Source organism: Galleria mellonella, unplaced genomic scaffold, assembly GCF_026898425.1.
Source record: "Galleria mellonella isolate WM207_F2 unplaced genomic scaffold, CSIRO_AGI_GalMel_v1 utg36, whole genome shotgun sequence".
NCBI classification, from domain to species: domain Eukaryota; kingdom Metazoa; phylum Arthropoda; class Insecta; order Lepidoptera; family Pyralidae; genus Galleria; species Galleria mellonella.
The window spans coordinates 295,705-321,463 of NW_026442086.1; the positions used below are offsets into that span (position 1 = coordinate 295,705).

General features: G+C 31.3%; 3 protein-coding genes across 4 annotated transcripts; 1 reads left to right on the plus strand and 2 right to left on the minus strand.

Annotated features, from left to right (window-relative positions):
- Positions 1–1,186: 1,186 nt before the first annotated feature.
- LOC113522495 (eukaryotic translation initiation factor 3 subunit I) lies at positions 1,187–4,150 on the plus strand. The gene is made up of 5 exons (XM_026908190.3): positions 1,187–1,301; positions 1,425–1,651; positions 2,215–2,347; positions 3,001–3,168; positions 3,612–4,150. Exons 1-5 carry the CDS (start codon positions 1,299–1,301, stop codon positions 4,068–4,070), a joined length of 990 nt encoding a protein of 329 aa, XP_026763991.2. The 5' UTR covers positions 1,187–1,298; the 3' UTR covers positions 4,071–4,150.
- A 615-nt stretch (positions 4,151–4,765) lies between these two features.
- Positions 4,766–9,023, minus strand: LOC113522548 (serine/threonine-protein phosphatase 6 catalytic subunit). The gene is made up of 6 exons (XM_026908273.3): positions 8,745–9,023; positions 7,417–7,562; positions 6,934–7,075; positions 5,989–6,143; positions 5,398–5,510; positions 4,766–5,084 (listed from the first exon to the last, which is right to left on the minus strand). Exons 1-6 carry the CDS (start codon positions 8,907–8,909, stop codon positions 4,894–4,896), a joined length of 912 nt encoding a protein of 303 aa, XP_026764074.1. The 5' UTR covers positions 8,910–9,023; the 3' UTR covers positions 4,766–4,893.
- Positions 9,024–12,968: 3,945 nt separating this feature from the next.
- Positions 12,969–24,084, minus strand: LOC113522516 (RNA-binding protein RO60-like). 2 transcript variants are annotated; one of them, XM_026908219.3, is made up of 12 exons: positions 24,050–24,084; positions 23,448–23,777; positions 21,877–22,051; positions 21,357–21,515; positions 20,663–20,874; positions 19,952–20,157; positions 19,240–19,376; positions 19,006–19,137; positions 18,410–18,571; positions 17,795–17,928; positions 16,875–17,122; positions 12,969–16,660 (listed from the first exon to the last, which is right to left on the minus strand). In XM_026908219.3, exons 2-12 carry the CDS (start codon positions 23,640–23,642, stop codon positions 16,525–16,527), a joined length of 1,896 nt encoding a protein of 631 aa, XP_026764020.2. In that variant the 5' UTR covers positions 23,643–23,777; positions 24,050–24,084; the 3' UTR covers positions 12,969–16,524. The 2 variants fall into 2 exon arrangements, with proteins under 2 accessions (XP_026764020.2, XP_026764021.2); XM_026908220.3 differs by lacking the exon at positions 24,050–24,084 and adding an exon at positions 23,945–24,011.
- Positions 24,085–25,759: the final 1,675 nt, after the last annotated feature.

Genomic DNA, 25,759 nt, shown 5'->3' on the forward strand with positions numbered 1-25,759 from the left:
AAGATCCAATTCATGCCTGTCAGCTGATTCTGACTCTCTGATCACCCATGGATTTAATATAACGTACAATCTAACATAACACCTTAGCTTCTTTTATTTCTCATAATAACATTGTACTATAGCTATTTTTAATGGGTGCGAATGGAATGGTGGTAACCTTTCTTACGCTATCGGTATACGTTGGCGAGGTACCGGTAAAGGATGATAAGTAAGAATGAAATCAGGTCAGTTAGTCCATCGTGAAGAATTCCACAAGAATTAACCACGACGATTTCTAGAAGAAATCGCATGGAGGTCTTCCTGGTAACCCAATTATAATCATATCATACATATCGATACCCTTATCAACATTAATTGCGATAAGACTATTAACTCCATTACTAACAATCCCTTTCCCCCAACTACAGCTATATCTCATCTCGTTTTCTATTTGTCAGTGGCATAATGGGTAACATTTGCCAAAATTATATATTAAAATCGTAATCTGTAATTTTTCTCCATTTTCTGAATAACTGTGTATTATTTGAAATACACAATGTGGACTTAACGTGATGAAAAAACATTTGCAGGTAAATAATATGTACCTAGTGTCGTGATCACGATGTAATCCACGTCGAAACGTCAGCAGGTAAAGAAGCAGGTACGTACGTACTATTTACCTGCAAAGATTTTTTCATCACGTTAAATCCTGACTGTATATTCAAAATATGTGTAAACAACGCGAAAATTTAAATCTAACAACTGTGTAATTTTGTTAATACAGAAATAAATAAATGTAAAAAGTATACAAAGTTGTATAGATATTATTCCTTTGCAATAAAAGAAACTACAAAAAAATATTATAATCTATTCCTGGTCTAATTCCTTGCCATCAGATATGTTGAAGCGTAAAGCAATCATATATGGTAAATTAATGTCAAATATGTCAATCTATTCCTGTCATAAATTCCCTTGGATTGGACTCCATAAACGATCAATTATATTAATAGTATCAATATATGTAAGCATAGATTAAAGATAGTATCATATAAAATAATAATAAAACAAAAAAAAATGAACTGTAATTAAATTACTCAAGCAATTTAGTCTACAATAAACACTATTTTTGTCAAAGATTTCTTCGATTTTTGTACTAGATATGTCAATCTATGGTCTTCGTTTTTTTTTCTATTACCTTCAACTGTCACTGTCAATGTCAAATTCATTTTTTACCGATCGCCATCGCCACATGTAACATTTTCTATGTTATAAACTACAAATTAATAATTCTTTACTTATAATAATAAATAACCACAAAAATGGTAAGATTTTACATTGAAACCGTTCAAAAATTATATTTAAACAATTAAAAATTAATTCTCTAAATGTTTAATAACGTTTAAATACTTTCGATGTTTAATATTGTGTTTCCAAAATTGTTTTAGAAACCTCTTATGCTGCAAGGGCATGAGCGTGCTATAACGCAAATCAAATATAATCGTGAAGGAGATCTATTGTTCTCTGCTGCTAAAGACTCTAAACCAAATGTCTGGTGGTCTCTAAATGGGGAGAGGCTAGGTACGTTCAATGGACATGGTGGCGTAGTGTGGTGCTTGGATGTAGATTGGCAAACCATAAATTTAATCACTGGCGGTGGCGACAGTTCGTGCAGGTTTGTATAACGCATATATCTTTTATTATAAATATATTTTTTATTAATTAATTGGAATAATAATAATTCATTATTGTATAATGCAATTTTCATTATTCTGGAGAAACATCTCTAACATAGAGAAATAAAAAAAAAATCATTTTGTAATATTGTTAGTTTACATTGTTTTATATTGAATCTTGGAATCTTTGTCCTGTCCTGACCCGCATTAATATAACTATGAGTAGATTGATCTTAGTTTATAATTATTACATGAAAATTTTGCTCCAAAAATAAAACATCAATATTTGAATAAATATCTATGGATTTTTAAAAAAAAATCCTCTCAGTTCATAAATGATGAAGTTCTAAGGTAAGAAACATAAAATACAACTGAATTAAGAACCTCCTCCTTTTGAAATGAATTAAAAAGGCGGTCTTAATGAAACATTTTTGTTCAGTAGAAATTAAATCCAAAATCTCAGAAGAATCTCATTCTTCTAATAATTAAATGCTACAAAAATAAGTTTATAGACAAAACCCTTATGCACATTTCATATAAACACTACATTATAATGCTACAGACTCTGGGACTTAGAAACTGGAAAAAATATAGCAACAATTAAAACAAATTCTTCAGTAAGGACATGTAACTTCAGCTTCAGCGCATACCAAGCTGCCTACACCACAGACAAGGCTATGGGCCATCCTTGTGAGGTATGAATACAGTTATTTATTTTATATTAGCTTCAACTTCCAACTTCATCCTCCATCTCCATCAACTCAACTTTATCAAATACGATAAAAAGAGTAAGACCGAGGAATAACTACATGAGACATAAAAGAAACAGTAGGTGTCATGTCATATTGGGAGGTCAAGGATATGAGCTTGGGATAGAACTGGCTTGACGAAGATGCATGAATTAGTTACACCAACAAGAGGCAACTCTTAAATGAAAAGAAAAAGGAAAGAATAATTTATTTTTGAAAATATCTATTAACCATAATGTGCTCGATTAGTTTCTAGTATCTTTTATTTGAATTTATTTGTTTCACAAAATGTTGTAAATTTAGTGGCACCTAGAAACAACTTAGCTATGATTCATTAATTGAATTAATAGATTTATTGATAATATAATTATACTTTTTTTTATGAAGAGTAATATATTTCAAAGGAAAGCAGATAGAATTGACAATTTTATAACAAATTTATATTTTTTTTTTCTGTTACTTTCAGGATAAAATTTTTCTTTATTATTATTAATTGTATTATAGTGAAATCCTTATGATTGTAATAATAATTAAATGTGAATCTTAATTTTGTGAATAGTATATTATGAATAATCATTATAAAAACAATACAATTTCAGGTCTTCATAATTGACACAAGAACTATTGACGATTCAATTTCCACTCAATCACCTATACTAAAATGGGAGATCACAGATTCTAAAGTCACCTCAATGGTATGGGGTACTCTAGATGAGACGATCATAACAGGCCATGAGACTGGAGACCTTATCCAATGGGATCTAAGGGTATGGCATTTTAATTTCATATTTATAATATAGATGATGCTAGTAGGGTGGCCTTGTCTCCATGACAAGGTTTTTAAGTTTAAATAAAATCTTTTGATAGACTTTGTTAATGTGAACCAATCATAATAAATGAATACCATTACATATATTATACTTTTTTAAATATATGCAAATTATATATCTGAGTAGAAAACACCCAAACCAATACAAAAAACACTCATATTCTATAATAATAATATATAAGTATTTGTATTGTGTGGGCATCAAAACTGTTAACATCGGAAATTGAGTGGTGTGTTAACTACTATATCACCAAGGATATCTTGTCAACCTGACATCATGTAAACATTGAATGTGCTAACATGTATAGGTAATATAATGGCATATTCTCAATTATTTTTTCATCAAATGCCTACTTTTTAGTAACATTTTATACTTTACAGACTGGCAAGAAAGTACATTCCATCAAGGAGCACACCCATCAAATCAATGATATGCAATTATCCCGCGATGGAACCATGTTTATCACAGCATCAAAGGACCAAACTGCTAAGTTATTTGACACTAGCTCTCTAGAGCTACTAAAGGAATACAAAACTGAGCGTCCAGTAAATTCCGCTGCCCTCAGTCCAATTCTTGATCATGTAGTCCTTGGTGGTGGTCAAGACGCTATGGAGGTAACCACAACATCAACAAGACAGGGTAAATTCGACGCCCGATTCTTCCATCTAGTGTTTGAAGAGGAGTTTGGGCGTGTTAAAGGTCACTTTGGGCCTATCAACAGTTTGGCTTTCCATCCTGATGGAAAGAGTTATGCATCTGGCGGTGAAGATGGTTATGTAAGAGTGCAGAGTTTTGATCAGTCTTACTTTGATTATACTTTTGATTACAATAGAGACTAACCCATAAGGGAAATTTTGTTATTAACTTCTCATATTTGTGAACAATTTTTTGAATTAAAACTATAATTGTCACATAAAAATTTTTTATTCTAATATTTCTAAAGAAATACGAAGTTTTACAATTATCTTCATAGATCCTATTTTTTTTTGTCATGTGGTCTACGAGATACTGAAAATTATATAGAACCCAGCATTAACCTTACGCTCTTTTGGTACTCAATTGATAAGGAGCAAGCAGTAGCAGTCTTTTGGATTAATTGGGTTTGTTATTAGTACTTACATCAGTGAATAGTAGAAAAATTGTAAATTTATAACAGTTTTTCCACTGTCTTATCATATGCTTAATTTATTATGCAGACGAGTGTTATTTAATACTGTCTTAGTATTATGAACCTACACCGAATACAAATATTATACAAATTGAGCTGTTAACATCCTTTGAAGGGACTTTCTACCCATATACTTAGTATAACGAAAGGCCCTACCATTGAAACTGAACTCTTTCATTAAAGAAACAGATCAAAAAACAACAGAAACGTGTTGAATTTGCACGTTAGATTTCGAATCACTAGATTTATTATTTTTTATTCTACAGAATTTTTACATACGTCTAATGATATCAATTTCACCTTAATAAAAATTAAGGCAAGGCGATGCATCATTATAATAACAATATCATTAAATGGAATAAAACATTTTTATATATAAAGAATTTAATACAACATAATTATTCAACAATTCATTTTACAAAATATTTATAATTACAATTGGGAATACTTTCATTGTCTTATGAGTACGAACGACTTTATCACTTCACTTATAATTAAAGAAAGTATGGAGTAGTATGTTGCGGTGGTACTTCTCTCTCACTGTCGGGCACTGCTTGGAATAATTTAGCAGTTCTGTCGTTTACAGTCTCGAATTCTAATATGGCAGCTATATTACCACAACGATAACAGTAATTAGGAGCTGACCAGACGGTAATCAATCGTGTATCGAACATATATTTGTAACCTGTAACAAAGGATACCGTTGTACATATTCTTCAATTACATCAATAAATCTTTCTAACTATATATATTTATTACATCAAATGTGAAAAAGTGGGACAAAGGAAATGCTGTACCAACTGTGTTATTATATGCTTATGAGGATTATCTTTACATTAAGGTATTTAAATTAGTTTGCAACTAATTTTAGGGGCCTGTTACACTCTCTTGAGTTAGTGTAGAAATGTGTGTGAGAAAGTATAAAAAAATTCTTAGAATTTGACGTCACAGTATAATACTGTGATATCCATGTCTTGGTTATATTTAAAAATAGTCACCTTCATTTACAAGCTGATGGGCTCTACATATTAAATTCAAATTGTTATAATTCATGAATAATTCTGTCACATATCTTCCGAATAACCACCCAGCACCTCGAGGGCTCACTGACCTGCAAATAATACAAATAACTAATAATTATTTTATTAGAATATTATAAATGAACGAATTTATAAAGTAGGTTGTTTTGTCTCCACTAAATTGATAATACAAAAAATATACATATGGGTAGATAAAATACATAATATTTATGTTATAATACACCCATAAATGGTCCTTGGAAATTACATAATACATTGATGCCTGTGGTACATCTCAAGTAATACTATTTGTCATTACAATGTAACGTCTTAATTCTTATTAAGACATTACTCCTCCACACTGTAATTTCACAGTCATATTGCCACCTTTCAATACAACTAAAATATAGCTATACATAGCTATATAGCACCTGTGATTACAGTTGCTTGGCGACAGAAATGTGTTGGAAAGAGGTACCTAAGTAGACAACTTTAAATACATTACTTTATATACTAACTCATTAAATATCATATAATGTATATATTTAAATTTTAACAATATTTTCTTACCACATTTTAACATCTGCAGGGTCTGACCACAGTAAATCACAGAATGCTCCTTTGTGTGGAATTTGTTGGTTTCTATCAATGCAGCGAATCTGGTCTAACATTGATATTTCTGGGGACAGTCCACCATGGACACATAGAACTGTATCATCTATTAACTGAAAAAAAGTAATGATACTCTCTATGTATGTGAGGCATTATGTAGTCATAGCATTAACAAAAACATTATTAATTTATACATATTTATTATTTACTAAATGTATATAATAAATATATATTTAATATATATTACTGTAATCTGCTTCAATAGAATTAAATAGAAATGTTTTGTTAAAATTATCACAGAAACATTCTAAATGGAATAGGTAACAAATTAAAACATTCAATCAATTACTCTATCTTTGATTGGACATCAATAGGCTGTCTTATGGTCAGGCCAATTATTCATTCCCACAACTCACCTATTTGTTGGCTGGAGTACTTTTAGTAGTATATGTATCTACTACATGTAAGTATATTAAAATATATGACAATTCATTGAATTATTATAGCACCAAAAGTTCAAATTTGCTTTTAGATTAATAAGTAAGGATTTAAAATTGTTATTTTAGATATTAACACCCAGTACATTGCAGGATAAATATAGAAAATAATATGGCAAAGCCTTCTCTTTTATACATAACACTTCCGTTCATCATTTTGAACAAAATTTTATAAAGTAATCATAGGTAAGGTAACAAATGAGCTAGCCATTTTTGGTTAATAGTTAAGGTCATATAACAATATGAATCATGATTCTCAATTGGCCCAAATATTATTTTTTTCATAAAATAACATGATCTGTGTTATATTTTTTTTAAATTAAAAAGTTCTAATAATCTAAATTAGACTATAAATCATCTATTATTAGTAGTTACTGTTAATGATAATAATAATATATATACATACAGCTGCTACTGTGAGTAAATCAAAAACTCTACAACAGTCTTTCCAAGCATTTGCATTTCCATATTTATTTAGACATTCATCATAGAAACCATACACTTTTGTGATTTGGCATGTTTCATGGTTCCCTCTTAACAGAATAATCCTGAAATGCATACAAAAAGTTACAATAATAATTTGAAAAACATTTTTGTGTTAATGAACAATAGATTGTGTTACCTGAGCCTTCAACTCCAAATGTCGTAAGAGGTGAATAGGCTTACACAGCAGAATATGCCAGTACAAAAGAAGGAAAGCACAAAATAAAACTTACAGATCCACCTAGCAGTTTGGTAATTGTAAGCCAATGTTTTTTTATGATACATAGAATGGTAAACAAGCTGATGGCCCACCTGCTGGAAAATGATATCCATCACCTATAGACATGGACATTAATGCTTTTAAAATTCACCTATTTAGCAGAAGTAATTTAATTATTAATCTCACCTGTCAGGGTACCTGGCTTTTAATGCCATAAGTAAGGTCAATGTTTCTAAGCTGTAGTATCCACGGTCAACATAATCTCCCATAAATATATATTTTGTTTGTGGCACTTGACCTCCTCGGTTAAACAGTTCCTCTAAATCATAAAACTGAAAATTAAGAACATTAATTATTAGAATTCTGTTCTATAAGAGTATATAAATAAGTTTTCTATGAACAAATAAATATAGCAATAAAATAATATTTTATATTTACTTTATATATACACATATGTATACAAATATTACTGTAAATTTTTATAAACTATTACAAATATAACCACAGCGACAATAAAAACTACCTACCGATTTTACAGACCATTATTTGAAAAACTGAGTTTTGGAAGTATAATAATCTGATAAAAACAATTTTAAACCTCAGAAAGGAATAGGAATCATAGAGTATTTTATATATACTGTTATTATTTATGAGCAGTTTTGTATTACATATCTGTCAACTTATTTGTCCTTCTATGTTGTGTAAAAATACAGTGAATATGTAGTACACATGCTTACAATACCTAATTAATAATTTATCATCTAGCATTTGTATGATTATACTAAATGTATAGATACTCATTTGCTGACTCATAGATAATGAATTTAAATCATATGACAGTGAGATTAAAAAAATATACCAGTGCTGGATAAATACTGGTGAAAATCACATCAAACTTATTTATGAAGCATATTTTCCTATCAATGTAATATACATGAATGACTTTATGAACATAATTCCATTATCCAAATTTTATACTTGATGGTTCAGATAAGGTAATAATAGGAAAGTACTTTATAAATATTAGCCATATGCAAATATGGCTTACTTAAGGGATTAAGTATCTAGTATTGTGAAGATATTTCACAAAAAATATGGGGTACTTAGCTTGCTGTCCACTAGCTCACATTTGTGAATTTCAAGAGTAAAAAAACTGGCATATCAAGATAAAATATACACATATTTTTATGCAGAAGCTCTAGAAATACAATTGTGAAAACCATATCCAATATGTGCAATTTTTGTGTGACAGACAGACAAATATTATTAAAAATTATTTCAACATATATTAATTTTTCTTAAATATCTCTTACGTACGGGCATTATCTAGTTACAATTTTAGTACATTAGTAAGATATAAAAATATTGCATTCTTTTTTAGAAGAAAAAATGTATCAAAAAAATATAACAAATTTAGTGCATGTTAAGTAGGTAAATATTTTAATAAGTTTTTTAAAGGCACAAAATGCTAATGACGAATCGTTTGAAAATAAATGTATAATCATTAAATTTACCTGGCCATGAATATCTCCGCAGACGGTTACTGGAGTCTGAACCGGTTGCACATTTGGCTCCTCAAGCAACAAATCGCATACGATATTGCACAATTCTCGTAAATCATCTTCAGGCAAATATTTACATGTTTTTGCGACTTCTATCCATTTATCTATGTCAGTCATTTTTGGTTAATTAGGTAGGTCAATAGGCGTTTCTTATTTTTATCTAAAATTTCAGTTCAGAATTCTAACAACAAAAAACAGACATATGTGTGACAGATGTTCAACATTGCCAGATATAATTTTTGATTTGTACTTAAATATCAAACATCGTGTTCTTCATAAGGGTAATATCCCAATTATTTTATAGGGTGGACTTAATGTTTTCTCGGCGTTGTCTCTTTTATTCTTCTCTATTTTATTCTGTTCTACTCAAAAGTTTAACATATTTTTCTTCAAATTGATACTTTTATCCAATTACAAACTTTATTACATTTTATTATGTAGTTATAAGTATACCACTATGCGAGCGACTAAGCTGTTTGTAAGACTGTAAATCTAACTTAAAGTTTACAAGAATCTTGAATGACTATCTTTGTTAACAGATTTCTCTTATGAAAAATGTTGACCGCAACTATCCACCGTCTCGGTTCAATATTTTATATACTTTGGATATTTTCCAATTGCTATTCTTTTTCTTTGAAGTTTTCGATTTATTTTCTTTCACCTGTTAAAACAAATTTTTATTAATTTGAATATTGTACTTAACAAGACTTTTATTACAAATATATACTTTGTTGTACAATTTTCACTTTTATTATAAACATTGCTAAAATTTAATATGAACACGCTTTTCAAAAAACATAACATACATATTTTGGTTGGTTTTCAATTTTTTTATTTTATATTGACCCCAGATGCTACATAATTATTCGTATAATAATGGTCATCGTTAAATACAATTAAATTCTCGTAGACTTACCTTAATACGGACTCCCTTATAAAAGTATGTAGATGAAATATTGAAATCATACCTATACTTATTGTAAATCAGAAAAACAATAATTTTGACCTTATTCAGAATTTCTGTATAATAGTACGATGTTTTATGGAATTTTCTGAAGATTATTTGTAAATACATGCTCCAACAATGCCAAATTTTTCAATATTTTTATAATTCATGATAGGTTGATATGTTTGTAAATTTCGTAAATATGAAAACTTACCCTAATAAACGAAATAAAAACTTAATCTGGCAACATTTCAATAACATACCTCCACAGAATATATCACAAAAGATTAATAATCACAGAACACACATGACAGCAATAAACCTTATTGTACCCATTATTATGAAGGGTACAGTTAAGGAAACCCTTGAGTACCCTTAACCCGTCAAGTGGCGGCCGCCATTTTATACATTTCTGCTTTACTGGCTTTTTTTTTTTAATTTATTCATGACTGCTTTACTGGCGAATTCCCGCTGCTGCCAGAAAAAAAAATAGCGTATCTGGCAAGCTTCCGTTGCGAGATAATGTTATAGTACTCTGTTTTGATGGGCCTAGCCTATTTCTATACTGTTCTCACTTTCTAACACACTACAATGTGACATCATAAAACAAAGACACTCTACTGACAGTCAGTATACTCCAAAAAATATTTTTTAAATCATTTTCTGGGTAAATTTCATGTACGCCATACATATTATTTTTTTGGTGGCAAATATTATTTGTTTAAATTATAGCGAAAATGCAATAACTGTAACTATATTTATTTAAATCAAGTTGTAAATTGATGCAATTGTAACATTTGATAAAATATATAAATCATACGCGATACAACACTGTCCGGAGAGGGTCAACTTAACCCTTCTTTGCATGATTTTTTTATTGGTGAATTAAATAATAATATAATTCATGTTCAAAATTAAAGGAACAATGGTTATAAAAAAAAATTTGATAGCAATATTTTTTTTTTTCTGCAATGGACATTAAAAAGGTATCCAGACACGATCAACTTTAAGTAAACTTGTTCTTTTATATAATTTTTAGGCATTCAATGTTATGATGGAAATTTCCACCATTATGCAAAGAAGGGTTAACTAACTGACGCGGCTATTTTAATTGATCGCTAGATAATATGGATGAGACGTTTGGATTTAATATTTAAGCTTTAACATTGGGGCTTGTATACATACCAGGTCACTCAGAAAGTATTGCGAGAAAAAGTTTTTGTTTGTGAGAGCGGCCAGTTATAATTTATTTAAAAATATGATTACTTATAAGTAAAAATAGGTACGTTCTAAATTCAAAACTTCCCTCCACATTTTTTGCGAGAGAACACAACACGTCCATCTATGAGTGCGGAGGATAGTTTCACCCTGGATTCCGCATTACCTCACCGATGTTCAAAAACAGGCTAGGGTGGAATGGTGTCATGATATCGTCATAGTCGTAGAATACTGACGGATCTTTATATGTAATATTCGTCAGATCCGTTAGTATTCTATGACTATGACGATATGGTAGACAAATTTGAAGCAAGCTCGTCTTGGCGTGTTTTTTTTTTCTTTTCTTTTCTTATGGCACGGCACAAAGTGCATCCGCCAAAAACAAAGTTTGGAAAACAGCATTTTAAGGAAGGAGTTTTGGACGAAGAAATTTAGGATAAGGATCAGAAAAGTTGAATGATGGATAATATAAGGAAAAGGACAGATATCTAAATAGAAATTACAATATATTTAATCATAAAAATATATATGTATATGAAAAGTACATAAAATAAGATAATTTACAACTTAATATTATTGATAAGAATAAAAGATGAAATCAAATTATATACTTCTAACTTGGCGTGTTTACGACATCGTTACAGGTGATGAATCCTGGATTTATCAATACGATCCAGAAACAAAGCGCCAGTCGACGGTTTGGGTGTTTCAAAACTAATCAAAGCCTACCAAATAAAGCGACCTAGAAGCCGGGGGAAGATTTTGATCGCGAGCTTTTTCAATTTGACTGGCTACTTGGTGTATTGAAAGGAATTGTCCTTTACGAAACCAAAGAAGCAATAACGCCGATTGATATACTACCAAATGCTTGGCAGAAGCTTTCTCTGTTGTGAGTAACAAGTGACCAAACACAGGGCTCCGCGGGCTACTGCTCCACCAAGATAGCATTATTGTGGTGGAGCAGCAGCCCGCCCACACCGCAATCAAAACGAGGGACTTCCTAGACAGCACACCGGTCAAACTCCTGGGTCACCCTCCTTACAGCCCGAGCACCGTGTGACTTCTTCTTATTCCCAAAAATAAAAAAAAAAACAGCTCAAAGGGATACATTTTTCGTCGCCGGATGATGCGCTCTCTGCGTTCGAGCAAGCTGTAAATGAGGTGTCTGCGGCGGACTGGAAAATGTTTCGAAAACTGGTCAGTCGCATGAAACTCTGTATAGAGGCTGGTGGAGAGTACTTTGAAAAGATGTAATATATATTACATATATATATATATTTTAGAATTATTATGTATATATATATTATAGACCTTTTTTTATATTAATTTATATTTTTTATATTAATATCTTTGCACGAAAATATTTAGAAGTTTTTTATCTATTTTATGATAGCCGCTTTCAAGTGTATTTTGGGTAAAAATTCTGTTTTTGTTCATTTCTCAAATATTTTTGTAGGCAAACATGTTATGTTTATCTTAAAGGCCTTTTGTAAACTAAATCTAGTTTTAGCAAACAAATTCATATCAATATTTTTTTTTTATTTGTTCTACAGGTAATTAATTGCATGGTAGGTAAGCATGAGCCATTGACACCTTTCTTTAGACTAAGCTTGTAACATGAGCTATTTTATACGATCGGCGCGGGGCCTCCCGTTAGGGCTGATTATTGTACTCTTTTATTGATAAAAAATTGTACAGTGATTATATTGAAATCGATATTAGGTACTAAATCCTAAACTAATTTTTAAAATGATTAATTACCTATTGATAGTTTAGCAAAAACAAGAACTAAGGAGTCTCAATAACAGCAAAAAATATTTTTTAGAATTATTATGTCTTTCATTTGTTTATTTCGGTATCTTGCAAAACTACAGCAGCAAATTAATCCTGATTTCACCGTCGGTTCCTACATATAAAAATAAAAAATGCGTGTTTTTATGTTGTTACATCATAATATAAATGGTCAACTTAATCGGTTTGAGTTTACGAAGTAATGGGTAAAATCTAATTTTAAATAAATAAACTATTTTATCCAAGAGTTTATTTAACATGAAAATAAACATGCAAGTACATTTTATAAACGTTTATTACATTCTGTTATTCATAATATGGTGCTGTTGATATGCTGTGAGTGAGTTAATAAACATAATAATAATTATTATGACTATTATTAACTTATTGCTAAAGCATATTATGTATTCCAAATACAACAGTTGAATTTTTATGGGACGGAACACTTTTTCTGTATTTTTGAATAAAAATGCACAAGCAGAACAAAATACCAAAGTTCAACAAATAAAAAAACAAAATTTGTTGAATGCAACAAAATTTGTATGCAAATAATGATTAAAAATGTACTATTCTAATAATTAAAAACTAAAATCTAAGCTCAACTTGTAATTGGGTTTTTTTATATAAGCATGCGAGAAACTCAGTCCTCAGTAAAAATATCACTTAAGTTGAAGTTGCCAAGGCATCACCAAATCACAGTACGCTATTCTAGAGACAGTTAACAAGACATAAAGTAAAACATAGAATGTTTGGTTCAGAATAAATTTGTTTTTACTCGAGGTAAGTACCAAATAATGGTGCAAATTACAAGTTATTACAAATCACTAAATAATAATGTATTTATGAGACCGATAGTAGTAAAAAAAGGCTTAAATAAATAATTGCTTGTGTTAAACAAGAAAAATAAAAAAAAAAAACTACTCATCTAATATATGTTTCAACAAAACAATATTACACAATATAAAAAAGCGTGCTTAGCGTTTTTGAGTTACATTTTATCTAAGTTTTGAAAATTTTCAACATTTTCAGTTATAAAAAATGACTTAAACCCGAGAGAGTACCAAGTGATCACAGATTCTGAAAGTCCGTTCATATCAGTACAAAAGTAACCAACATGTTGAAACGGATCTACCTATTACTACAACACAGTATGAAAGCGGATTCATGCCCATAGTATCTGAGTCCCACTATTACTACTACATGTTTAGTAATGGATACAGCTTATTTTCAAAAATATATATATATACCTACACAATACCACAAAAATTAGTAAGTAAATATTGAACAAAAAACATGAGCATGTACCTGTTTTCATTTTGTCTATAAATACGAAAGATATGCGCTATAATTATTTTATATTTGCTAAACAAAATAAGTTTGACAACCAGTACTCATTATAAAACATTACAAATGCACAACTGCTTTGGCAAATTGAAAAGTTCATTATTACACAACCGTTCACCTAAGGACTACTTTATAACAGTCAAATAGTAATAAATAAAATTTGAAACAACACCTAGGTGAGTACTGGCGATCAAACGTGGGAGGCGAAATGACATTCAGTTTATGAAATACCTTCTTTTATAAGTCATACATAAAAGAAATATCCCCCTATTGCCACTATTTGACTCCCATCATTATTAATTGTAACAATGAACACATAGCAGTGAATTACGAGTATCAGGTGCCAGATTTTTGAATAACCAAAACGACCCTGTTATTAATGGTTCAAGCTACAGATACTAAACTTAAAATTAACTAGAAATACACAGTTACTACTTAAATAAGACAAAATTAAGCTTACGCGAACATGGTAGAAGCGCTTTCGTTTATAAAAGGTAAATATATTCAACTATATACTTAAAGGACATTAACAATACACACGTAAAATGTAAAATATATAAAAGGAAACCGTAATATAAGTTAATTATTATTCTGCAATAAAATATACTAATTTGGAAGTAAAACTGTTAGCGTAAGCTAGCATCTTAAAATTAAACAAACATTTTCATAAATAACACTGAAATAAAATATGGTCGTCTCGATCTATGAAAAACATATCAATATTAGTCATATTTTAAAAATCAATATTTGTAACAGTTAATGCAAGAGTTAATAGGAAAGTGTAATACTGAAGAACTTGAACAAGTTTCTCCAAAGAAAATTGTACAATAAACAATTTTGGAACTTTATATTACTAAATATATAGATCATGAGATGCACAGATAAAATATAATTTCATATTTCGACTAGGTTCCTTGAGAAAAGTTGCTCAGTTTCAAGAACACTATCATTAGATTTTTGTTTAGTATACACTTTCCAACTAACCCTTTATATTACAATAAATCGAGTTGACGTACCACAATACATAGACACAAATTCTCTTCCGACATTAAACTTAAATAACGAAAAGCGATCTTTTGAAAAATTGCAGCTTATTAAAATTTATAACTTTAAAATTTTTCATAAGCAGAGATCCAAAGACGGAGTTACACAATCTGTTAGAAAACTGTATATAATTAGGTTAAGTGAACTACCCACAACTAACACGACAATTTAACAATAAGATTGATTGCAGACGGTGTATTTTCTACACGAAGACTACGCGCGTTTCACAGATGTACAATTACGGCGCCGTAAACGTCTAAAAAACAAATCCTCGCGACAATCTCGTCCGAAAAGCGCTTCATCAGCGCGTATAAAATACATTGTCTTCAAAAACCCTAAGACCTCTTTATATGGAATTTCGCAAGTTTAATTAAAGGGGTATGACGATTTTACGTCGTAAGATTTTACAAAGAAACTTATCTACAGGAATATTATTAAGTGTTTCAAGCGATATTAGTAAATGTAGTTTTACGTTCAAACCCCATTTACTAATATCGCATTATATATTTGGTAAACTACATAGGTACGCTTAGAGTACTGCAGAAATCTGTACGAAATTCCGCCCCTTTGTAAAGAGGTCTAACGCAGGCGCGTGAAACACAAACAAAACAATACAAACAAAATATGAACCAGATTTCGTTAATATTAAGTAATTTTTATTGTCTTTCGTCAACAATACACACACTTGTGTTTTGCTAACGTGATACTGCACATACAAGTGTATAAAATATGGAGATAATGTTTGTAACATTTTATTGTACAATAAAATCTTAAATTGTAAGATTAAGTTCTTAAGAAGAATTAAAAAAAGATTGAGTATAATGGCGGATTTATTCCATAAAAGGGATTTCTTCCAGTTAACCTTTGAGGGGCTGATAGAAATTTTAAATGGTGTTGACAAGTTAGTTGTAGTTTCAATATTATGATTAATTCTTAATATTAACATGTTGATAACATTGCAGCGGGAAAATGTGTTCAAATCTATTCATACCCTCTTTAATTTGTATAACTTTTAACAAATACCGCACCACTAATATCTAACAAATACATAAGAATGAGGTTTCACGATTTAATTTTATCCTATTAGATGAGGACCAGAACACATTATGGTTCAAAAAAATTCATTGCAATATCGAGGTCAGAGGTTAAAGATTAAAATTAATGACAGTTATCCACAGCGTAAAGAAGCACTATTTTATTAGTAAACTTAATGTACTTATTGTAGTCAAATGTAAAACATAATGTTATTTCGTTTAATACTTTTATTTAAAGGGTAATGGGCCCTGCACTTGCTCCCTTTTTCCTAGTGAGATCTAGATTTCTTTACGCTGTGTTGTATTGAAATTGACAGATGTGTCCTTGTTATATCGTTATTCGAATGCGAATGATTCACTTGAATTGGCCGAGTGCAAATGCATCCATCACCTTGGGGACATGTTCATCTATTCCAATGATGTCCAGGACTCCTTCATGGCTGCCGTCGGTAGTAGCTACGCGGTGCGATGCCAAGGACATGACGATCAATCTGTTAACAAAGATATAAGAATACAATGTGTGTCACCATTTATTTTCATCGCCAAGACATTGTAAGAGGCGACTGTGTGAATACATCATAGTGCATTATTGTAGTAATATCTGGATGTAATAGTTCTTCTACTGGCGAGCCCTATACCTAGCAGTGATAAGCAAAACAAGCTAGGATTGTACGAAATAAGTGAAATAAAAATATTGTGACATACTTAGCATCCTTGACGCCCGAGCTGTCCCTGTATCGCTGCAGCGCACGAACCGGACAGTGGTCGGGTGTATCGTCTGTCGGCGGCGGTCCATAGCGACCGCCCGGTCCGCGGCCACCGCGAGCTGCTTGCTCCAGCTCCATGTAGCGAGTAGTCCGGTCCACCATGTTGATGAATACATCCACTTTCTGCTTGTTCTTGGCGGCCCACACGATTGGAGCATCGAGTTGAACGCGACCTAAGTTCGCTTTCTGAAATATTATAAAGACAATTAATAATTTTAATAACTCCTACAACTACTTATAATTATTCCTCTCCATGTAAAGGTTATCTGGAAGAGATCGCTTTTAACGATGAGAATACTCATTATTTTCCCTTTGTGATTTTTTCATTATTTTACTAAGATAATTGCTGTAATCTTTTGGCGGGAACAATAAAGAGTGACTATTAATAATAAACCTAATATATATTTTTAAATATACAGTAGGAACTCAATGGGATGAAAAAAATTGCACCACGGTGCAATCTACGTAGAAACGTCGGCAATAAAGAAACAGGTACTATTTACCTGTAAAAGATTTTTCATAGCGTTAAATCTCGATTGTGTATTTAAAAATATATGTAAACAATGCGCAAGTTTAAAAAAATAACTAAATCTAATATATTATGACACAAAACATAATAAAAGCGGAACTTTAAAAAAGAGATCCATTGTTGGTCACTTAATAACAATGTTTGTTGCTTTATAACGGAGTTTAGTGTCGGAAATCATTTTAATAATTTGTCTACTTATATATGTTTTGTTTGCAGAAAAATACTTTTGTTACTAAATAGAAAAAAAAAACACTATACTATATATTGTCCTATTCTATTCACATTTGATGGAGTAATAAGACTATCATGGTCCTCGTGTAGGTACTTACTCTCAACACGAACTCTGCTTCATCAATGTTGGTGAAATTGCGCTCTATCGTAATAATCTGCACACCCTCTTCCGTGAACACCGCTAACTTTACGTTTTTCTCACGCTTCAATATTTGCAGAGCCAGTATTATTGCTAAAATATTTGCAATTACTTTTAAAATGTTATATGACACAAAACTTCATTATTGGATAGTAAAAACAATTTTTTTTTCTTTATAGAATTTAGAATGGCAAACAAGCTGACGGTCCACCTGATGGAAAGTGGTAACCGTCGCCTATAGACATGAGCAGTACCATGGACATAACAGAGTATACTATTTCACCCATGATACCCCCCATGCGTTACCATTCCTGAGGACTCAGATGTTATACCTCTGTATCCAGTAAATTCACGCTATATCCCACTCTTCAAACTGAAACACAGCCATGCAAACACAGCTGCTTCACGGTTGAAACACGAATGGGATAGAGGTACCCAAGCAATCGACTTTTGTACAAAGTCTCCCTCTGGTACATTACTCTATTACACTACTATTACATTATATATACATATATATTAAATGTGAACAGAAGAAACACAACTTCATTAATTGTGATAAGGTTGAAATTGTTACCTGCATGGCCTGGTGTGACATATTTATTATGAAAGCACTCAGCCACTAGGTGCTTCTTGCTTTTTTTCTCGGTGTCAGCGTCGCCGCCTCCGCTCGGGTTCGTATTAGTCGCTGTTCGCTTTCCTTTCTTCGGTATTACGAAGGTCTTGCAAAAATGACGACCTGTTTAAGTAAATGTACTTATGAAAATATATGCAATTCCTACACTTAAACAAATACTAATAGCATACTGTTTTGTGGAATAAAGAAGAATGTTCACACCAACATAGAACTGTGTATATTGAGTGTTACATTCAAATTAAATTGCTAAAATAATTTCGGTTTGTATTAATATTCAAGTTCAGTTTATATTATAATCCAAGACTACTAGATAAATGAGTAAAGTCAGAACCAATCTTTAAATATTATATGAAATTACAATATAATATCAGTTGTGATGCATCTCAATAGGAACCTTGCAACATCTACATTTTTCTCTGTACTTATTTACTATTTATACCAGGTTGTCTGTAAGTGATTGCTTCTAGCGATAAGGTCCCCTATCTATATATAAGGTATAAATCTCTTTTGTGCGCAATACAGTTTTTTATTATTACCTTTAAACATGTGGTGTCTCATGTCCATGGTGATCATGTAGCGGACCTTCGTCGGTGGCGTCAGCAGCCATGTTTGGTCGATCAACTTGTTGAGTGCAGCCAAAACCGCGGTATTCGGTGGTTGGTCTATACCTGTAACATACATGTAAAAAAGTGACTTTGTTACCTCTTTACGACAGTACAGTTTAAAACAACGTAACGAATTACAAAATTATAAAGCAATAATATACACACCCCAGTGCTTGACTTCTTTAGGATGTCTCCTGGTGACAGTCCACTCCCATGTGCCAGTTTTGCTGTCGAACATCTGTCTAGACCGACGACGTAGCTCTTTCTCGGCTGCTACTTTTGCTTTCTGGTGCTTTAGAGGTCTGGTTGAGATGATTGCGAGAAAAAAATAGTTTTTATGCATTAGCATTACACTTATACGTATTTTTTTCAAACATTCTGGTAGTTTATTTTTATCATCTATCCTTTATATTTAATAATTTAAATTTAATTAAATTAAGGCAAAACTAGTTATTTTTTTAATAACTAAACAACTGAACAGATTTTGAAAAAAAAAAAAATCTGTGAAATAGATCTGTAAGTATACCATTACAGATAAAAAATAATAATTTTCCTAGTCGGTTTACAATTGATGGACTCGCCTATGCTTCTCCCTTCGAGCCCAATCGACCCTCCATCTCTCGACGGGTGATGATCTATCGTTTTGCCCTCTAGGGCAAAACTTGGTTAGCCAATATTTATACATAATAAGTAAGAGAAAAAACCTCTTAAAAAGGCGGACTGGTATGTAAGACACAAGAATATAATTTAAAATTGAGTTTCAACATAGGCACAAAATATTTTTTAAAAGTTCAAAAATAGTATTATTAATTAAATAAGTGATGATTGATTATTTATATTTAATAAGATTGATTTATCAAATACTTTACACTCTCACCTGGTTTTGTTCTTATAGTTGCACAAAGTGATGTAAACTGCAAGAGGTGTGACCTTCGACTTCTTGATGAAATCCTGATTATTCAGCAAAGAGACTAGTATAGCTGTTGTAGTAGAATCACTGGTCAGAAAGCCCATATTGTGGATGCGTTGGATGTGGTACAAAAGTTCTTCCAATTTGAACTGAGGCATTATTGCATTCCATACCTGTAAAATATGTGAAGTGTGAAATATATCAATTACAGAACAGTCAATTATTACGTAAAGCAATTTTTAGAGATTTTTGCCTTCCCTCTCACACATGTAACGCGCCGTAATATATTTCTTTTATCTCCTTTCCCCTATCCCAAATGTTACATAACATCCAAGTGACCATCCATTAATAAAGTCTAGTATCAAAAAACCTAATAAAATCCCTCGTAAAACAAATGAAAAGAGTTATCAACTAGGGAGATTTTAATTACTTAGTATTTTATTTAAATAAAAAAGCCAATATTACATAACACGTTGTTGGACCCCTACCTTCCGCATTGTAATTACAAGACTGTTTTTTTGTGGTACCTGATAAAGAGAAATTTCGTATTTTTTTAAGGTTGGTCCTTTGTTCCTTTAGGCAAAAAAAGTTGAATAAAAGTTATTGTGTGTACAAATGATCCCCCATTATGATGATTATAAGCGATAAATCACTCCATCTATGGGTGGCAATACTTACATCTTGGGAAGTGAGTAGATGTCCAGGTACATGGTCAAGTGTGAATTTGTGTTGTGCTGCTATCACACCAGCAGCAACGGGATCCTCACAGTGTCGCATGTCCTCCACTACCTGGATGTAGTCAAATATTTCCTTGGTACCTTCAGCTTCACCTAATAGATTTTTGGCACGTTTAAGGCCAAATATAGCATATTTTACCACTGCATCACGAGCTGTAAAAATAAATAATTATTAGTATTATATATAATGTCTTTATGAAGATATTATTTTTAAGATTAACTTAGTTCCAGACTCAAAAGAAACCTTTATTTATAAGTATTAATAACGATATACATATTTAATAGGCAGTTGAAATTGTACTTGAAATTGAGAGGCAGAATCATGAAATATAACCATTTAAGTGATTATTAATTAGAATATAGTTGTATTCTTAAAAAAATATAAAATAAAATAATGTGTCAATTAAAACATTTGTGTACCAATTACAAAAATAAACATAAAACATAAAAATGTGTTAAATGTCATTTTGCTAATAATTTCTAAGTAAAACTTCTACAGCATTAATTCATACTATAAGCAAATAAAATAACATACATTTTAGTTATAAGACAAATGAGTCTAATAAAACATTGTTCACTTTTATAATTAGGCATATTTCTGTTAGCAATTAGTATAAGAGAATTAATATATTTACCATGGTCACCATCAGGTATTTTTACATGAGATTTTCGTAGAAGTGTTTTATGGGAGCGACCATGACGAGCTCGTACCCTTGTCATTTCTTTAGCCAATTCCATGGGTTCCTTACTAAGATACCAATCTTTTACATTTTTGCACCATCCTCGGCCATTACCTATGAAATTTATATGAATATGATAGGATAAATATAAGCTAATACAATCAGCTATGCTCAAGACTTCACTTGCATGAATTTGATGTTTAAATTGATAGTGATAAATATTGAACTATAACTTTTTCTATTATAGAAACTTTGTGTCTTATGATTAGTTTAACTGAACATATATAGTAGCATTGTTTAAAGGATTGAATCTTCAAAGTCACAGAATAAATTCCTATGACATAAGGCACAATATACTATAGCATTATAGGCATTATAAGAGTGTAATTAAATTCATATTGATATTTTATATTCTGGCAATACAGTGCCATAATTACATTCATATATTATTAAACTGTATTTAATTAAATATTACCTGTTTTCAAAAACCGAGTAAACTTGTTGAAAAGCATCAAATGTTCAGGGGTACTGCATACTTCACTTGCTGCTTTGTATGCAGCTTCCCTTACAGGTGGTGAGCCAAGCAGTAAGCACTTACTTAAAGCAAAGGCAATAGTTTCAAAACGGGTGTACCACCCATCTTTGTATGTCTAGAAAAAAAAGAAAATAAAACTACAAACATTGATAAATTACAATAGTTTAAAAGCACCTATTCATGCCTCTGTTTTTTTTTCTTATGATACTGTTTCCTTGGTACATTCTACATATTTCATAACTGTAACTATAACTGTAGGCTTTAATATATTGGCCTAACAATCATTCTCACATAAATCTAATAAATTATCAATTTCCTTATTCATATCCACACTTTTTCAATATTCTTAATTTATAGGGTAACCAACATAAGGTACAGGGGAAAAGGTACTATTAGTAATGTGGTTTAACAGCTTCAATGCTAGATATAAGTTTACCACTGTGCAGTTTCCCCCGGAAACCATTGTAGTTATTTGTTATGGAATTCATAACAATGGTTTAACTGATCTGTAATCTATTTTCAGCCACCCCATTATTTTTCACTATTGCTTCATTAGCATATACTGATAGTGCATGCAGGGTTACCATTCCATTTTCAACCAACATAAAAAAAGAGAAATATAAGATACATATACAGTGGATTTTATTTATTACGACCTTGGTTGTAGAAACCATTTGCCTATAGCGACATTAAATCTTATGTGGCTATAGCAACTTTGGATGTAACGCTGAGTTCGGGTGTAACAACTGTTTTTAAAGAATAATTTGTAACAAATTCCTAGAAATCCCATGCAGATATTGCGACCCAAGTTGGCTGCTAAAGAGACAACAAGATTTCTTTTTTTCACAACCTTTTGTTTACATCTACACAGATGGTCAGCAAGTATGGAGACCTTTACCTATTGTTTATAGATATCAGCTAAATAGGTAGGAAAGCCTTTTTGCAGTTGAATTTATGGTTCAGTTATAAAGTGATATTCTGAGTAGCAACTGAGTTTAATAAACTTTTGAATAAGTATGACTGCCTCAATGCACATTCACTGTTAAAGAAAAGGTAGAAAGCATTTCAAAATTGAAAAACGGTGAAAACAATGCTGATTTATGCAAATAAAAAACTATACATGTGTATGTGTCTGTATCTCTTTACTTTTGCCTATAACGACTTCCAGATATAACAACGAAAATAGAGTGGTCCCTTCATCTTTGTTATACCCGAAATCCACTGTATCTAGTTCAATGTGGTGCTGCTTAATAGTTTGTATTCATACAAATTAATAACATAAAATTTGACTTTTTGAAAAAAAAAAACAGGTAAATGTCTTAGTCTTCTTTTTCAGCCCAAATTGCATTCCAAATAGGTAGTAAAATTGTAAATAAAGTATAAATTTATAAAAATATGAAATCATTAATTACTGTTACAGTGCAACAATAATTAGAGCAGAAATAATTATGTAGGCATTTCATAGTAAATAATTCTAATGCCTACCCTACAAATCATAGAATTTATATTACCTGCAAGATGACATTGACCACTTCAATATTATTAGCCCCATTTGCGAGTGCTTCATTAATCGCAATTAGTTTGTCTGCCTCAAAGTACTTATGAGACACCCAGCATCCAGGGAAATAACTGGGAGATTCATTGCCAGTATGGAGGAATCGTGTAATTCGGTTGCGCAAAGCCGGATCAAGAGACGGCGTTGACATCTTCGTCTATCGTATTAATATTCGCCAGCACTTCTCGAGACTTTGGTGATATGAAATATTAGTGTGTAAAATATACGCCAATATCATCCAGTCACGCTGTTAAGCATTCCACAACAACTTGAAACAGCCACTGTACTGAAAAAGGTAAACGCACTGCAATAGAAAGCTATTATTTTTTGTCGGTATTCGAGCGAAACATGTGCCACAATAAATTGAGGATGTGGCCAGAAAAAATTGACAATGGACGCTGGTAAATATAATTTATAGACAAGACGCAAATATATTTAACAAAGATAACATACAGCACGTTTTAACGTGATATATTTTCGAATATTATATAAGAAAAATGTGATTTGAAACGAAATTCACGCAAAAATACAACAATAAAAATAAAATTCAGTACCTACCTAGTCTTCTCAATTTCAATTGACAGTGATTGACAGATTATTATTATATGAGTGTTGCCGTTCGTGTTGTCTATAGTTACGTAGTTACAAAAAAAAAGACAATAAAATTTGCGGGGTGAATAGAAAAATCTAGAAAAATTTTAAGGTCTTTTTTCAAGGTATAAATGATATCAAAGTAAACATGTTTATTTCTTAAAGCAATAATTATTAAATGCTGAATCTATTTCAATGATATATGAAAACGTATTTTGAAAGTTATGGTACGAAAGTATAGTTTTCAAGTGCTTTTACATTTTATATATTTCAGCAGCTGCAGTTTATTTTTGCAGTGGTTTTATTTCGAAGTGTTTAAGTAATATATTTTTGTTTCTGAATATATAAAAAAAAAATAGGTTGTAATTATTATTTAAAATAGGAAATAAATTTATAATTGATATCGTTATGTAGATATTGTCTATACAAACGACACAAACGATTCACAAAAAACAGATCAACGTTTTTTTTTTTTTTTTTTCTTTTTTTGTGGCGTTCACCCCGATATTAGGGTATTTTGCCAAGGACAAAACGGGGAAACGATAATAGTAATAAAAATACCTAACACAAACGAATTTAGAAAGGATAAGGATTAGGTCTAGGATATTTATAGGATATGAAAGATATACTTGTACATATGAGAATATACTTATAAATATATAGGAAAAGCAATTGATGCAACTATAAATGTATTCATGTAATATAACTAAATCTTAATATTGTTATCATATATATATGAAGATAGTATTTTATAGATAATAGGATCATTGGAAGAAAGTAGAGTAAGAATAGAAGTTGGGAATGGAACACGGATGGATCGGAGATGATTAAAAAGGGAGGTGTGGTCAAATTTAGAACATGAGAAGAATATATGATTCAAGTCCGCCACTTCAGCACCGCAATTACACGACGAACTTTGTACAATACCAAGCTTGTATAAATGAGAAGGTGTGCATACGTGACCTAGACGCATACGAGTTATAATAGTTGTTGCGGTCTTTCCAAGCTTTAATTTACAAAACCATGGTTTGAAAGGAATATCGGGTTGTATAAGGCGATAAAATCTTCCTTTTATTGTACTTGTTTTTTCCCAATATTCCTTCCAGGCATACCTTAAATATATTTTTGGGAGACAAGCTAGGTCACTACAGTAATTATGATACATATCACCACAAGTTACAGCCTCTCTTGCAATAAGGTCAGCTTTGTCATTGCCGCTAATACCACTGTGTCCTGGTAACCAGGTAAAAGAAACGGAATAACCTCTCAACATGCAAAGATAAAGACTTTGTCTTATGTCACAAATTGAACGGTGTGGACTGCCGTTCGGTGAGCGTGGACTGTAGGGGCGTTGGTTCAGGCTGGAGTGAAACACAGGGATTACTATTCTGAAGCCTCCGGTACCGTCTGAAGAGAGTATTTTTTCTTCTTGTCCTATTTCTTCTCGAGTGTAGTGTGTCGCTGCCCGGAAGCGAATGCCGCTCGACGGGAGGCGGCCTATCTTTATACCCGCCCGCTCGCACGATAACGTTTCCAACTCGCGATAGCGATCTGTGCGAGCGGGACGGGGCGAAAATGAACGAGACGCGTGTCTCTTCAGATCGGTACTCTATAGCGTCTATTTATTTATTTACAATTTCTTAATTCTATTTATTGTTACAATTTCTATTCGTAGGT